Source organism: Myotis myotis, unplaced genomic scaffold (assembly GCF_014108235.1).
Source record: "Myotis myotis isolate mMyoMyo1 unplaced genomic scaffold, mMyoMyo1.p scaffold_m19_p_41, whole genome shotgun sequence".
NCBI classification, from domain to species: domain Eukaryota; kingdom Metazoa; phylum Chordata; class Mammalia; order Chiroptera; family Vespertilionidae; genus Myotis; species Myotis myotis.
This window is the reverse complement of record NW_023416348.1, coordinates 586,412-603,730: the sequence shown is the minus strand read 5'-3', so window position 1 is coordinate 603,730 and position 17,319 is coordinate 586,412. Positions and strand designations below refer to the sequence as shown.

At 46.6% G+C, this 17,319-nt stretch overlaps 1 protein-coding gene across 5 annotated transcripts in view; it reads left to right on the top strand.

Moving 5' to 3' along the window:
- Window positions 1–17,319, top strand: part of TECPR2 (tectonin beta-propeller repeat containing 2) — a 66,119-nt gene that overhangs the window by 2,938 nt on the left and 45,862 nt on the right. For all 5 annotated transcript variants that reach the window (XM_036306517.1, XM_036306512.1, XM_036306515.1 and 2 more), the window contains exons 3-4: window positions 7,456–7,584; window positions 13,876–14,007. In XM_036306517.1, coding sequence (XP_036162410.1) covers window positions 7,456–7,584; window positions 13,876–14,007 — 261 coding nt within the window. The remainder of the gene's footprint in view (window positions 1–7,455; window positions 7,585–13,875; window positions 14,008–17,319) is intronic.

Below are 17,319 nucleotides of genomic sequence, written 5' to 3'. Positions count from 1 at the left end.
TTTCGGAGGGCCGCATGTGGCCCGTGGGCCATAGTTTGAGGACGCCTGCTCTATTCACTGAGCCAAACCAGCTAGGGCTATACTCAGTTTGAACTAACAAAAATGGTTAGCATGCATGTAGCACTTACTATATGCCAGGCATCATTTAACCTTTACATATATGCATTAACTCATCACATGCTCAGAAAAATTCGATGAGGTGGGTGTTATTTTGATCCCCATTTTACCAGGGAGACACTGAGACACAGAGATTAAGGGACTTGCCCAAGGTCAGGAGTTAGTGAATGGTGGCAATATTGTCTGAATTTGGGCAGACCGGCTCTAGAGTTTATATTAATATATTTTTTTAAATATATTTTTAAAAACATATTTTTATTTATTTCAGAGAGAGGAAGGGAGAGAGAGATAGATACATCGATGTGAGAGAAACATCAATCAGCTGCCTCCTGCGCTCCCCCTCCTGGGGATGAAGCCTGCGACCCGAGCATGTGCCCTGACCGGGAACTGAACCGGTGACCTCTTGACTCATGGGCCGACGCTCAACCTCAGAGCCACACTGGCTGGGCTGAAAGAGCATTTTTTCAGATGAAGTATGTTCCTAAAGAAGAAAGCAGACCTTTTACGTGATAAGCAGAGGCTGGCATGTGTTTTCAAGAATAATCCTTTTTGGAAACCTTTTCTTTTCTCTACACAAGTTAGTTAGAGAGAGCAGATGGCGACACAAGAAATTCTTGCTAGTGAGTGGCAGAAGCACGGAGAAATGTTGTGAGGAGCTAATAATAAGTATAAAAGTGTTATAAACTTGTTAAACATACTGTGACATACATAGGAATGGATCAGAAAGGTAACGTGCCCTGAGTTTCTGATTTTCTGTTTTGGAATTAAATGTATGATCTCCCTTGTTAGCACTCAGCAGGTTGTTGAGATTTCGTGGCTTTGCCTTCATAACTCTTTGCCCATCCACAGCCATGCTGGTCCTCATTTCTGCCCCTTTGCCACACCTGCTGTCCTGTGCATACATCAGTAAGCATGTGTCCAGCGCTCACTGTGCCAGGCCCATCCGAGGTCCTGGGGGTGCAGGAGAGCACAAAACAGGCCAGGTACCTGCCACATGGAGCTGGGAGGCTCACAGGAGAGTCAGAACCTAGCTGGGAGTCTAACGGGGATCGGAACCGAGCTGGGAGTCTAACTGGATCAGAACCCAGCTGGGAGTCTAATGAGTCAGAACTGAGCTCTGAGTGAAGTGAAGGGCTTTAGTCCAGAAAAGCAGGTCCTTTGTTTCCCTTTAGGTTAGTGGTCGCCAACCTTTAGGACCTCACGGACCACTGGTTGGCAACCACTGCTTTAGGTCATTAAATATTGTATAAGTATTCACACTGTTTTTCGTTTTATTTGTTTTAATACCATGCATCAGTCGGGTCCCTCGGCCTGGCCTGTGCCCTCTCAAATCCGTGACCCCTCAGGGGATGTCAGCCAATTTCGGCCTGATCCCCTCAGGCCAGGCTGTGCACCGGGCCTCTAGTATGCATATAAGATCTTTGACTAATCTCTTCCTCCCTCCCCCCTTCCCTCTGAGATTCATCAGTCTGTTCCATGTTTCCATGCCTGTGGTTTCCACTCCTGCGTTGAGCATATGCCCCCTGGTGGTCAGTGCACATCATAGCTACTGGTCATCCAGTCGCTTAGGCTTTTATATACTAGTGTACAGATATTTTTATTTATTTCAGGAAGGGAGAGGGAGAGAGGAATAGAAACATCAATAATGAGAGAGAATCCTAGATCTGCTGCCTCCTGCATACGCCACACTGAGGATCGAGCCCGCAACCCGGTATGTGCCCTGACTGGGAATCGAACCCTGACCTCCTGGTTCATAGGTGGATGCTCAACCACTGAGCCATGCCAGCCAGGCTAAGTATTCACACTTTAAACTGTGGTTCTTGTTAGTAAAAGAAGGAAACCAGTAAAACAATTCTTATAAATATAATGAATTCGTATCTTATTTGAGTCTTCTTAAATATTTCAGAATATTCAGGTCCTTTGGTCATTGGACGTGCTAGCGGTCCTTTCCTCCGCTCGCTCTGTCCCCCCTGCACTCCTGTCCCCCCTGCACTCCTGTCCCCCTGCACTGCTGTACCCCCTGCACTGCTGTCCCCCCTGCACTCCTGTCCCCCCTGCATTCCTGTCCCCCTGCACTGCTGTACCCCCTGCACTGCTGTCCCCCTGCACTGCTGTACCCCCTGCACTCCTGTCCCCCTGCACTCCTGTCCCCTGCACTGCTGTCCCCCTGCACTGCTGTCCCCCTGCACTCCTGTCCCCTGCACTCCTGTCCCCCCTGCACTCCTGTCCCCCTGCACGTCTGTCCCCCTGCACGTCTGTCCCCCCTGCACTGCTGTCCCCCTGCACGTCTGTCCCCCTGCAGTTTGGTCTCATGCATGGAGGGAAAGCTGCCTGCCCAGAGCCTAAGTGGGCTGCCGGCTCTCCTAATGGTGACATGTTTGTCCGGGAAGCCATTCCCAGCTCCTGTCGAATTACTTGTTAAATTTTTTGATTATTGGCTTTTATTTGAGGAAGTTAAGTTGTCACAGTGAGGCAACAAGTGCCCCGAGGAAGTTGCAAAAGAGGGGAACAGGAGCTGGCGACACAGTAGATGAGGTCTGAGAGGGACAGGCCCCTGACCGAGCTGGAAGCACAGCGCCCAGGCCAGGATAAGACTAGCTGTCCCCTTCCCGAAAGCAAAGAGGCTGTGACAGGAAGTGGGTGGCCTGCTGCAGCATAGGCCGGTTCCCGCGGCTGAGGGCGGGGCCCTTTGGGAGCCATGACCCCCTGGGTGTGCTGGCTCTAACGCTTCAGTGGTTTCATCAGAAATGGCTCCATGCTTGTCAGGAAGCTTTTGGACTAAAACTTGCTGCGCATGTACGTTAGCGTAGAGGAGTGTATGGCTCGTGCCTACAGAGCATTCTGGTTTGTTCGCCACTTCGTTCACTGTAAAATGTAATTTGGCTTGAACTTGCACTTCTTGTGCATTTGGTGATGGAGAGGCAGCCTTCCTGGGCTGATCAACACCAGGACACTAAGGAGATTGGGCATTGAGGCAGGGAGGCTGGGGGCCACACCTCCGTGTGTGAGGACATGGAGGCCAGGTTCACCCAGTCTCGGGAGTGGTGTTGTGAGTCAGGGAGGGGCACAGAGGGCTTCGGAGTTGTTCTGGATGTTCCCCTTCCCAAGCGAAATGGGATTGCGGTGCTTGTTCTATGATAACCCTTCACGCTGCTGTGTATGGTTATGTTGTAAATTGTCTTTTCATGTGATCGTATTTCCTCGTTTTCAAATGAAAATGAGGACAGTCCCATGCATGAGGCATCCTACGGGCAGCACCGTGCTTGCCCTCCCCTGCTGTGCCCCTGTGGAGTGGACCCCATCCTTCCCAGACCACCTGCACGGGTGTCGGTGCCGACACGCTGGGCGCGGCTGGTGGGTCTTGCTCCTTTGCCCAGGCCGTCAGGCCCCTGCGAGCAGCCCGGCTGTTGGTGTCCCTGCACAAGCACAGCAAAGCCGATAGTGAGCACTTCCTGCTGACCCCTTCACTGTCCATCTCACCGGAACCAGCAGCTCTGTGATGCGGGTGAGGCCCACCTCTCATTGTAGCCTGGTGTGAGAGATCAGACTCGCTTGGAGTTTAATGAAGTTAGTGCAGTGAAATTCCCATTTTTAAATAATGTGTTAACATGAAAGATTGGTTTTGTGAAACAGAAATACTTCCGAAAGAGATACTAATAGTGGATTTTAGCCCTAGTGTTTGGATACCCTGTAAGGGTTTGTGCATCCTGCTTCAGTCATGAAAAGTAACCCTCAAATATTCGATCTCTTCAAATAAAATAGAGTGTTCGTCAGTGTCTTTTGACTTTGTGTGTCGCATGGTAATGACTGCTGTGGGGGCGGCGTCAGTGGGCACTCAGTCCGCCACATGCGCGTTCTGAGACCACGGCCAGCGACAGTGCTGCCGGGACCTAGGCGGGCCGACCTCCTGCCTGGGAACAAAGCTCCCCTCTGACAGGTGCTTTGGGGTGGATGTTCCCGGAGTTGACTCTTCTTCATGGGCCTGTTTCCCTATGGCCATTCCTAATTACATGGCTGATCCTCACATCGAGATGCTGAGGGACCTGGGGACGCGGGTGGGGTTTACATTCACTCTGCCAGGCACCTCCGTGTGCTCCTCACCTGCAAGTGCTTCAGTTAAATTGCCTGGCACCGAGTTTCTTTTTAGCGGAAAGGATGAAAAATTCAAAGTCTGATGCTGAGTGGGGCAGGCTCGTGACTGCAGATTCTTAGGGAAGATTCTTTACTCACTGTCATCAGTGCCTGAGATAAGGCGAGTTCATTGTCAGCCTCCTTTGCCAGCAGGTCCGTTCCCCTCGTCCACCCTTCCTCTGAGGGCTGGATTCACAGGGGTTCTGGCTTTGGCAGGGGTTATGGGTTCCAGTCTCTACCTCATCTGACCTGAAGCCCGAGGTTCTGGTGCCAGCCAGGTAGTCCAGGGAAGCCTGCAGCTTCAGGGCTGGCTTCTGTCCTGGTTTGGCAATATTCTTTTTGATTTTGGCTCCTGTAAATGGTTTTACTTTTTAGAGATCAGCTATGCATTTAGAAGGATGTTTTTATGTATCTTACTCAGCATTTCTAGATATTTAGAGAGAAATGTTTTTTGGAATAGCTAGATGATACGATCAGAAGTTGAAGCCTCATATTTTGTTTCTATGTGAAATGTAGTTAAATGTGGATGATCTGATTCTTGGGATGTTTTGGTTATTGAGTCAAGAACTGTAACACTTATTAATGTCTAGAGGCCCGGTGCACAAAATTCATGCACAGGTAGGGTCCCTCGGCCTGGCCGGTGATCAGGGCTGATCAGGTTCCCTGCCTCCCGCCTCCCTGCCTCCTCCTTCCCTTGCTCCCTCAGCACCTGCCACTGCTGCTGGTCGCCCGCCATGTTCTGTGCCGCCCCTGGTGGTCAGCACACGTCATAGCAAGCGATGGAACTCTGAGGAGACATTTTGCATATTAACCTTTTATATATATAGAAGATTGTATTGAATAATATTAACTTGGACTCAGCACATTGGTTTACTAGAGCAGGTATCTGAGCACCACACACAGATATTCAGGCACCAGCCCAGAGGTGTGACGAGTTTTATTTTGAAACCGTTTGGAAAAATTACACACTGTTGTAAATTTATGCTAAGACATGGTAAGATTTCTAGTAAATGATTTTGATTCCTGATGTGGTGGTTTTATTTCTTATTTTTATTTTAGAGAGAGAGAGAGGAAGAGAAACATTCATCAGTTGCCTCTCATACCCGCCCCGACCTGGAAGTGAACCTGCAACCTTTTGGTGTACAGGACGGCACTCCAACCAACTGAACCACACTGGCCAGGGCTGGTGGCGCTTTTTATAATCACAAACTCCCAGGGAAAATAGCCCCTTTCCAGCATCCTGCTACCATGTCGAGACTGTCATGTCTATGAAAGCAGCCCAGTGCTCATCAGTGGGTGAGTGGAGAACACAGCTGTGATACGTTTCCACATGGAACACTACTCAGCTGTGAAAAGGAAGGAATATTCTCCTTTGCACAGCAGTGACGGCCCTGGAGAGCGTGATGCTAAGTGAAATTAGCCAGTCAGAGAAAGACAAGTACCTTATGATTTCACTCATTTGTGGAATTCAATGAACAAACTGAACTAACAACCAAAATAGAGAATTTAAAAAATCTATTACATTTATGATTGGTGTTTTTATAAAAAACACATTGAATCAAATCTTTATATTGTTCTGTTATTTGCTTTTTTTTCATGTAACATATCTATAAATATGGATCTACTTCATATTTTTAGTACATGAATTATATTCTCTAAGTGCCTCAAACCAATTTTCTGTTTTTAATTTCCAAACCATTATTGATTGGTAGTTTTGTAAATTACAGTGAATTACTAGGAAGATGGAAAAAATAACCATAATGTCTAAAACATTGGGGCTCATCCTGTCACTTTCTCCCCTCGAAGCAGCACCAACGGATTCTGCTAATGGAACCTCAGTCATGTCACCCGCATTCCAGGTGGTCAGGTCCTTCCCTCGCTTCCTTCCACGCGCCTCCCGGCCTTGGCTGCCAGGCCTGTGGACTCGCTTGCAGAGAAAGCCCAGGCGAGCAGGGCCTCCGGGAGGCACCCCAAGGCCACAGGGCCTTCGACAAGCCCTTGACCCTCTGGGCAGTGAGGACAGCACCTACCCACGTGGTAGTTTGAGGACTGCAGGCGGCAACACTGCATGTGCTTCACCAGCTGGGACACGCTCAGCCCACGAGAGGCCCGTGTGGTTCTCACTGCTGCTGCTGTCACTCAGCGGGTGTGGAGGGTCTCCTGTCTTCACCAAGGGCACTGCCTCTGCCCGTTCAGTTTGCCCTTCTCGGGGTGGCAAATACTACCTGCAGCCTAAGGACCCCAAAGGCTCTCTACTGGTCTTCCTGACTGGCCCTCCCCCTCTGCACCCCACTTCGAATCCCCTCTGACTGACGCATTGGCAAAATCGGGACTTTTCGAGGGCTCCTCCTTTCTTTCCTTCAGTTTCCAACCCAAACCCGCACCCTGTGCCACGAAGGTATTTGTAGCCCAGGACCCCTGAAAGCCCTGAAGGGCCAGAGGAACGTGAGCCGAGCTTAGTCATTAGCTTCCCCACTGGCTGCGGGCGGCAGTGCATGTTGCCACAGCAAAGCTTTAAGGGTGACCACGACCTGCTTTAGCTTATGTTACCATAGCACCTGGCTCAGTACCGTTCGACCAGCTGACCACCACCTAAATCACCACAGTGGGGTCACAGTGGCGCACTGGGGATCTCGTCATGGCAGCGAGGTCAAAACGGGTGTCACTTTCTGAATGAATGGTCTCAGGATAAAGATGATCACTTACGTGGACTGGAAGCCTGGTCGGCGCAGTGCCGGACACATGCTGCGTAGTAACCATGGTGGTAAGCCTGAATCAGTGTCACTTGCTGATTACTGGTCTAAGAACCAGAATGCACCAGAAGTCATTTCCAAAGCTCTTGCGGAGGTGCTGTCTCGCCGACTGGGCCCCCACAGTGTGAGAGACGGGGCCACGGAGAGGAGAAAGCAGAGCTCGGCCTGGGCGGCTCTTCTCGTCCTGACTCCTGACCCCTGTCTGGGTGGAGACCTCTCAGTATGTTACACTTGGGTGATCAGCATTTCCTTCATCAGAAATGCAGTTTTTCATGTTGTCATTTCAACAGTTACAAACCTGAAATGGGAAGGAGGGTTTAGCAGATTCCATCATCTCCCTGCACCGTGTGCACTTTCCCAGGGGTAGAGAGCTGCTGCCTTTGCAGGGTCCTCTCCGCCAGGATGTTTTCCGGAAGCCGCCTGCTGACAGGTGTTTGCATGTTTCCTCTTTCAGGGGAAAACAGAAGCCATCACGGTGGTGAAGCTGCTGAGCTGCTTCGATGACCTGGTGGCCGCAGGCACAGCCTCCGGGAGGGTTGCTGTCTTCCAGCTGGTGTCGTTGCTGCCCGGGAGGAACAAGCAGGTGAGCCAACAGGGTTCAGCATCTCTGACCATCATGGCAAATCCCCAGGGTTTTAAGTGAAAATCCTCATCTGCCTAGACAGCAATGGCCAGGAAAGCTCACACTGTGTTCTTGGTCATCAGGTAGCGTTTTTGTTCTGGTAGGACACTTGGCAAAAAGCACATGTGGTGATTTAAATTCCACTGGGTAATCTCTGGCTGTCCTCTGGGTTTTGAAGGTACATAGGTGTGCCATGCCAGCATGGCCATGGGTGAACCTGAGGGGGGCGGTGAAGGATCAGAAAACACAAAGAGAATACAGCTGGGGCTAGGTGGATCTCCGACACAGAGAGACCCAGCCTGCAAGCCAAAGCTTTATCTTATAGTCAGAGCACACAAAGCAAAACAAGAGAAGTGGTCAACATGATTACAATGCTCTTGTGAGTTGCACCTTGTTTTGGCAGCACTTGCTGCACCTCCCACAGCCCATTAGCTGCTTAGGAAGAAATTAGGGAGGACTATAAGGTTAAGCTGAATTATGCTAGGAGGGCTCTGCCCTCCAAGCTGGGCCTTGTTTGTGGCCCTGCCACAGGTCAGTCCGAGGCTTGGCCCAATAGCCGCTCCCTACATCTCCCCATTTTTTTGTTTTTAACCTATTATAATATCCATAAAAATAAAACTTGAATATCAAGAACAAAACTCTGGCTATTGAAACAATAACAAAACAATGCCAATGCAAAAACCAAACTACAGACATGTTAACATTTTCAGCTATAAAATGAAAGTTATCTACTCAGAGTCCTCGGACTTGGCTGTGCAAGGCTTTACAGAAGACTGGCAGCTAACCAATGCTAGCATAGCCAGAAACATGGTTGAGCGAGTAGCTTCCACTTCTTGCTTTTCTCCTATCTGCTGGACTTCAGTCTTTAACTTCTTCAGCTGACCCCATGTTGACACCTCGGTGCCTTGCGTTTCCACATCGCAATTCTCAGTCTTTTGAATGGAGGGACAAGAAGCTTCTCTGGGTACCCTGCACCTCCTCCAGCCGCCATCTCCAGGAGATGGTGCCGCTTCTCCATCTCTGTCTCGTTCTCCTTCCATTCCTTCAGTATGTTGCTTGGGGCTACTCCTATATGTGGCTGGAGTAGTCAATTGTCTGCAGCCACAGATACAGGTTGAGGCTCCAGGTGCAAGGTCCTAATTCATTTGTTCAGTCCTTCTCCGCAGATTCATGTTTCTGGCAGGAATCCACAGGGGCTTGGAGGAGTTTTCTGGAAATACACCAGCATATCCTCGACCAAAGGTTAACAAGGGGTCGGGACCCTTCCATAAACCAGACTCGGGATCTTTCCATTTAACCAAACCATTTTCCTTTGGTTTATTCTGACAACAGTGTAATTCCATAGGTGTCTTGCCATCAGCGTTTACAAGTGAAAAAATTTAAAGTTACTAAGGTTTGGTGTAGTTTACTTACAGGAGATTTCACCACTGTTCCCCCTTTTTGTTTTTCAAGTTGGGATTTTAGCCACTGATGGCGTTCTATAATTGCCTGTCCTTGGGAATTATATGGTAGTCCTGTAATGTGTTGAATTTTCTATTTTTTACAGAATTGTTGGAAATGACAGCTTGTGTCACTGAGTCATTTTAATCGAGCAGTCTCAATTCTGTTTACCAGGCCAGCAGCATAGGCAGAATCAGAAATAAAACTAAGAGGCTCTTGGATATCCTGCAGTGCAGCCTTGATAGCTTCTAATTCAGTTCTTTGCACAGAAGTATGACTGGTCTGGATGACTCGGTCTGAATTCATTGCATGATAAGCCACTTTACCATTAGATGAACCATCAGTAAACAGTTAATGCTCTAGGAATAGGTTCCTGCCTAGTATTTTTTGGTATAATAATAGGGGTGTAATATAAAAACTGTAGTAACTTATATTTTAGTAGGTGACAACTAATTTCCCCTGAATATTCACTTATTTCAATTTGCCAATTTAAATCAGTCTGAAATAAGGTTTATCTTCTAACTTCATTTGTCCTTGGGTGTGGACAGTAAATGACACTAATTGGATTTCTGCTATCAGTCTTTTTGAGTATATAGACATAAGCTTTGTTTAAGGAGGCAAAATGCAAATTACTTACTTTTAAATGTCCTTGGTTTAGGTAAGATAGGATTTACCAGATGGCCCCAAAACGATTGGCATTTATATTTTTTAGATAGCTGCAAACTGCTGTTACATGCGCGCCACGAAATTAGAGATTTTTAGGTAAGGTCTTAACTAATTAATATCCTCTAATAATTTCTAAAAGTCATTTAAGGCCTTGAGGCAATCCTTTCATATTTCTTACCTTTGGAGGCCTAATGCATTGATTTTTAAGTATAGTTCCTAGGTATTTGAAGGGCATTTCCCACTGTATTTAGAGCATTCTCTAAGCCACATTTAGGGAGTTTCTTTTAAAAACTTTTACTTTCTTTTAAACAGACCAACCAACTTGGTTGCTTTTCAGAAAAACAAGAAGGAGAGAAACATGCTGGACAATATTGCAATGCGTACATCTCAAGTAAAAGTAGCTTTCTTTTTACTTATGGTGTCTTATTAATGGTGAGATTTAATGCCCGAATAATAACTTTTAGTTTACTTTGTAAATAGTAGTGGAACAGATTTTAAAATTTCTTCTTTTTAAGCTTAAATTTACTTTTAAACTATTCTTTTTGGCTAGTGCTTATTTGCATATGTATGCAAATTTTACTTTGAACTTTGTTAGAACCAATTGCTTATAAAATATTGGCTTCTTATATAACTGAGTTTATGTAAGACTTTGATTATATTGTGAAAAGCCAACGAAGTATTCAGCAACCTTGTCCTGCCAAGCTTAGGGGTTGAAACCTTTCTAACACTTAAAATATATGTATATAAATAGAACACAGTTATTAATTTTTATTTGATAAAGCTTCCCACATGATTTCGAGTATATTAGATCAGCCTAATTTAGTGTAAAAATATTTCTTTTAAGAAGATAGAATAAATCCTTGACTCATTCCAGGGCCCTTGAAAGGTCCCATAGCTATCTCTCGGTTAAAATCTTGAAATTTAACTTGAAAAGATTATCAAATATACATAACCCAAACATTGTATTTTACACTTTTTGTAATTGTTTTTAAAAGATATCAATTAAATTTAAACTGGTTTTAATATTAAAAATTTGGTTTAGACCATAGAATTAATCCTTTTCAATCAGGCCAATAAAATATTATATCCTAGGTTGAAATTTTACCACATGTACTACAATATCTTATTTCTCCAGAGAAAACACAAGAATTATTTTTCTTAAAAATGAATTTATATACTTTATGCATTTCATTATTACAACCATATTAATTTCTCCCAACTTAATTAAACTTTTAACTTTTAGAAGCCTCAAATTTTAGGTGGCAAGTTAAATACTTAGCATTATTTCTCAGATTAGTAATATATTTATATTTTTAAGGATATATTTCAAATAAAATACAAGACATATTCAATTGATAGATTCAAATCTGTCCTCTAGAATTTTCATACGAGGAAACTCAGATTAATATTTCAGTATTCTGTTATTTCAAAATACCTAGATTTTAATATTTTTTATTTAATTCAGCAAACTCCGAAGTTTTAAGTTACCAGAGACTTTGAAAACTATGTTTAGTCATATATAATTACCACTTAAAAAACATTTACCATATACCTTTCATTTTAGTTATGTATATTTTGCCTTAACAACTTTGAGATTTTAAAGCTAATTATTATTACCCAAGGCATTTTCTTTGGCAAATTCTGTAACAGAGATGACTTACTGACTTTGAGTGGCTTTAATGTTAAAGTATTATTTTATTTTATTTTCCTTTATAAAAACAGGAGTGCCCCTGGGACCTGTGAGGCAAACTTGGAATGAGGTCCATTATTATTCAAGAATTACCCATTATTATGGAAACACTAATCTTATTGCCCAAACCCAGCCTGTATATTTTCTTTGTGTCACCTTTGTCATCTTTTAAAGAAAAACAGTCTGGGGCCTATTCTATAGCATCTGTGGAGATGGGGCTTGGGCCAAGAGGCCACCAAAATTGGGTGGGGTGCGCCTTGTCTTAAGCTAGCCTTTTTCTCTTCATGGATATAGAAATCCCAGACGCATCCCTAAGTTGTGAGAAATGTCTCATCCAAATTTCAAATGACGGACTGGGAAATAAAAACATGGCGAAAACGAGACTTTTAATAACACTCCCGAGAGTGGGTGTCCATTTTACAGGATCACCAAAGACCTAGTAATTAATGGCTGGGGCCTTTTTTAGTTACCTCCCTTTGTCTAGAGCAGCGGTTCTCAACCTGTGGGTCTCAACCCCTTTGGGGGTCAAACGACCCTTTCCCAGGGGTCGCCTAAGACCATCGGGAAAACACACATATAATTACATATTGTTTTTGTGCTATGTTTTAATTATGTTCAACTTGTAACAATGAAAATACATCCTGCATATCAGATATTTACATTATGATTCATAACAGTAGCAAAATTACAGTTATGAAGTAGCAACGAAAATAATTTTATGGTTGGGGGTCACCACAACATGAGGAACTGTATTAAAGGGTCGCGGCATTAGGAAGGTTGAGAACCACTCATCTAGAGAATTTTCCTAGAACCTGTCCTGTGTTATGGGCCACACGTGTCGCTCATATTCTCTCTCCCCACCCCCACATCCCGTTTGCTCTGGAGAAATTTAGTAATGGCCTGGCCACCTACTGTTTCTTTTCTGTGAAGATAAAGGCATGCTTAATAGACTAACAATAGACAAATTAAACCAAACAAAAAAGACAGATAAAACAATAATCAATAGACAAGCACGCATAACACATAGACAAGACTTACTAAATCAGAGCTCTTTCCATGGATCTTTCCGATGTTTCACATGGCCTGGGACTTACAACCAGAATGCAGCTTAGACCTCAGCCTGTTGTTTACAGATCTCACCCTATCCTGCTCTCCACAGCACTGACTGGCGTCTAGAGTTGTTTTAGCTAAAACCTGCCCGTCCCGAGGCGTCAGGTGGTGATTGTCAGACAGAGCATCAGAGCCCTTTTGTGAAAGGACTGTTTTCCCATTTTCTCCAGCTGGGGAGCCAATCCCATCAGAGGTGGAGGGTCCGGGGCCTTAGGTGTGACAGACTGTTGATCCCCAATACGAAGTGGGCATAATGCAGTCAAACAAGAACCCACCTAGTTAAAGATGACCAGGGCACTCATTTTCCTTGAGCCTGATTTAAGAGAGTACCTTTTGACACCTTAATCCTTTATCCTTGAGCATGCAAGCTAAAAATTTACAATGATGTTTTTGCCTTTTACTCGAATTCTGCCCCATTACAACCTGGTTGGAATCTAAATGTTCCTTGTTCACTTACGGTCGCAACTCCGAAGCTGGCACAGGCTTTGTGTGCGGTGAATTTCCCCATCTTTCCGGTCAACTTCCCACCTTTCCAGTGAATTTCCACTTTTCCTTTTTCACTTCATTTTTTGCTTAGGCAACTCTTCTCCTCCAGATTCCTATTGGGGTACCAGATGCCGCGTTCAGCATGGCTAGGGTTCAGGATCTGCTCTGTCTTTGTAGTCCTCAGATTTGGACAGTCTTAATTTAAGAAATTTAAAATTGCTTCATTGAGCATTGTTTTAGAGGTCCCTTTCCTGAGATCCTCAATTTCCCATGTTTTACACCTAGCTGCTACCAAACCTCGCTCCCTACCCTACTTTTGCTTTCTGCACGTGCCTCACGGGAGCGTCCTTGCACCTGACAACTGCAGTTCCCCCAAACTCAGGTCCCTGTTCGGGCGCCATATGTGCCGTGCCAGCACGGCCATGGGTGAACCTGAGCGGGGGGCGGTGAAGGATCAGAAAACACAAAGAGAATACAGCTGAAGTAGGTGGATCTCTGACACAGAGAGACCCAGCCTGCAAGCTGAAGCTTTATTTTATAGTCAGAGCACACAAAGCAAAACAAGAGAAGTGGTCAACATGTTTACAGTGCTCTTGTGAGTTTCACCTTGTTTTAGCAGCACTTGCTGCACCTCCCACACCCATTAGCTACTTAGGAGTACTATGCCCTCCAAGCTGGGACTTGTTTGTGGTCCTGCCATAGGTCAATCTGAGGCTTGACCCTATAGCTGCTCCCTACACATAGGCAAATGGGACCCAGTTCCCCCATAAATGGGACGGTTCCGTCCACCTTGTCCCCAAAGCTCCACCCCCGTGCTGATCCTTCCTGTCTCTTGTGTGACTGTGACTGTTTCTTCCTAGCTCCGGAGATTTGATGTCGCTGGGATTCACAAAAACAGCATCACAGCCCTGGCGTGGAGCCCCAATGGGATGAAACTGTTCTCTGGAGATGACAGAGGGAGAATTGTCTATTCCTCTCTGGACCTAGACCAGGTAAAATTATGTTCAGAAGCACCGCTGGCCTGGTGTTTGGGGAAATGATGTTCATCATTGCATTTTTAGTTAGTCAGCATGTGTTCTCCATCATCATCCTGTTATCTCAGTTGTTAGGAACATTTTCTTTCAAGGACTTTTCTAATGTTTCATGAGCCTCTACTTCGTGATAAAAGAGCCATGGCCTTTATTTGTACTGGACCATCCACTTTTTCATTCTCTTGTCTCTTCTACTAAGAAAAGAAGCCACCGTTGTTCCTAATTCTTTGAGGGTTTGTAGGAACGAGGTGACGCCCTCCCTAATCAGCTGGACAGAGGCCAGCGCTTCCAGTGGCGCACAGCTCACCCCTCGCCCAGCCCTGCCGCTGTGAGATGACCAGGTCCAGCCCCACCCTCACGTTTCTTACTTCATTTAATCCTCCACAAGTCCCCTGAGCTGTGTTCTCACCCCAGTCAGTGGAGGAAACCACTCCAAGAGCCACAGTCAGCAGGGCGGGACCACAAGCTAACTCCTGGCAGAGCTCAACTGCAGACTGAGCTCCCACCGCCAGCCTGCCTTCCCCCTGCACAATGGCCTCGTGCCTGCCTGCCCGGCTGGTCTGCCCTCCGAGGTGGCACGGCCCTTCCATTTTCTTATTTGTAGCCTTCACGCCGAGCGCGGGGTAGGACTTCAGCAACTACTCGCGGAGTGGCTTTGTCCCTCCAACCCAAGACTGACTTCTGATGGGTCCTCTCCAGCAGTAGCTCAGACTGTCTGGTCTCAGGACCCCTTCACACTCCTAAAGTGGGGACCCAAAGTGCTGTTTTCTGTACGAGTTCTACCTTCTCAGTGCACCCTGTTAGAAATCAGACCTGAGAGAGGAAAAAATATTTATTAAATTTATTTTTAATAATAATAGACCTGTTATATGTTAACATAAATAACATTTTTATGAAAATATTCTCAAAACAAGTAGAAAGAGTGGCATTGCTTTACATGCTTGCGAGTCTCTTTCATACCTGGCTTGGGGAAGACGGCCCGCAGTCTGTCGCAATTACATTGTTTTGCTTGGAAGACGTAAGGAAACTCCAGCCTGTGGTTAGAAACGGAGGAGTGTTTTAATAGCCTTTCCAGAGAATTGTGGGTATTCTTCTTTAGTTCTGTCACAAACTGACTAATGGCAGTGTCCTGAAAGGTTAGTTACAGTATGGAACTGAAGCCGTGGGGTGAATTTTTTGTGCTGTTACCATAAAATCCACTGGTCCGTCTTGCAGTCAGAATGGCTCTTTGATCCACATGCGATTTTGTAACGTGCACAGGTCACTTAGAACATATTGAGCCCTTGAGCGAGGGCAGTCTTCCAAGTGTTGACACATTTGATAATGTAGTACGGAGGAGAGCAGCTTTGTTAGTGTCGCCATTCTGATCAGAAAAGCCTGACACCCTGGTGTGGCCTATTGCAGGCTGCACTGGGAGAACCGCTGTGCGGGAAGCTGTCCGTGACACTGCTGAGGGTGCCCGTGTGTCCTTTCCTGCCGCCACTCGCCGGCCCGGCCTGTGGGCAGCGCACAGGACGCTACTCAGCAGGAAGCAGTGTCCTGAGCAGTCTGATCCTTTCTTCCCCGGCTTCATTGAGGTTCTGATCATTGTTTTTTAAAGACTCTGTGAGATTTATAAAAATAAAGCCATAGGAGGATGTAGGTTTTTGTAAAATGCAGTACAGTAAATTTCATTGCGTTGCAAGGTAAGTGAGAAACTAAAAAGCTGCCATTTGCATAACTGCAAATGTGGGTGGGAAATCTGCCTAAACAGTCCTTGGAGCTTGAGGGGACGGGGCTTCTGTGTCCTCATCGTGGTGACGGTTACCCGGCTGGGTCCTGTCACAGTTCATGGAGCTGTGTCTGGAGGGCGAATTGTCCCCTGTAAACCTGATGGTGAGTCTGAGTCTCAGTGCTGTCCGCGGCCCTCAAGGCCTGTGATAGCACAGCAGTACTTCTTCTCGGAGAAACTGGCCCAGGAGAGGAGTGACGATGCAGGCAGATCTCTGCCACCAAGAAGTAGAGTTTGTGTTAACAGCAAAGTGCCTTCTAGATATTACTTTTGTTCTTTAATACATTTAATACCATTTTAATTTCTTTCTAACCTCCTGTTTTCTCTGACCTTTCAGTCCGCCGGAATAAAATGTCCCCAAAATTGCATTGAACTGGGGGCGGGGGGGGAGTATAGTATGAACTTAGCTGGTCGTAATCACAATAATTTTATGGAAAGTACCATGTGCTCCTTTATAATCCTATCTAATAAAAGAGAAACATGGTAATTGGTATACAACCGCTATCCTTCCCATTGGCTAATCAGGGCGATATGCAAATTAACTGCCAGCCAAGATGGCGGCCGGCAGCCAAGCAGCTTAAACTGAACATGAGGCTTGCTTGCTTCAGTGACGGAGGACTGCAACCTTCCCCGCCTGCCTTGCCGGCCTCTGAGCCTGCAGTTTAAGAAACATTGTAACAAATATAGAAGCTAAAAAAAAACCCAGAAACCAGCTTTCAGCCAGCTGGGATCTCAGAGCTGGAGTTGATAAAGAGTTTCGATTATAGAACCTAAACAAACCAGATACCTGCTTTCAGCAGCTGAGCCTCAGAGCTGGAGCCAGGCTAAAGCTGACCCAGAATAAAAAAAAAAAAAAGAAAAAAGAAAAAAAGGAGCAGTTGGGAGCTTCAGTCCCAGCCTGAAAACAGCCCTCAGCCCCTCACCCAGACTGGCCAGGCACCCCAGTGGGGACCCCCACCATGAAGGGTGTGTGACCAGCTGCAGACAGCCATCATCCCCTCATCCAGGCTTGCCAGGCACCCCAGTGGGGACCCCCACCCTGATCCAGGACACCCTTCAGGGCAAACCAGCCAGCCCCCACCCATGCACCAGGCCTCTATTCTATATAGTAAAAGGGTAATATGCCTCCCAGCACCAGGATCAGTGGAGCCACGAGGCCTCCCGGCACCGGGATCAGCGTGACGGGGCAGCGCCCAAACCCCCTGATCGCCCTGCGGCTCTGTGTGTGACAGGGTGCAGCGCCCCAACCCCCCCCACCCTGCTCTGTGTGTGACGGGGTAGAGCCATAACCTCCCCATCGGCCCTGCCCTGAGTGTGAGAGTGGCGGCACCCCAACCCCCTGATCAGCCCTGCTCTGTGGCTGATAGAGGGTGGCGCCCCAACCCTCTCCCCCCCCCCCACGGCCCCTGCTCTGTGTGTGATGGGGTAGAGCCATAACTTCCCCATCGGCCCTGCCCTGAGTGTGACAGTGGCGGCGCCCCAACCCCCTGATCGGCCCTGCT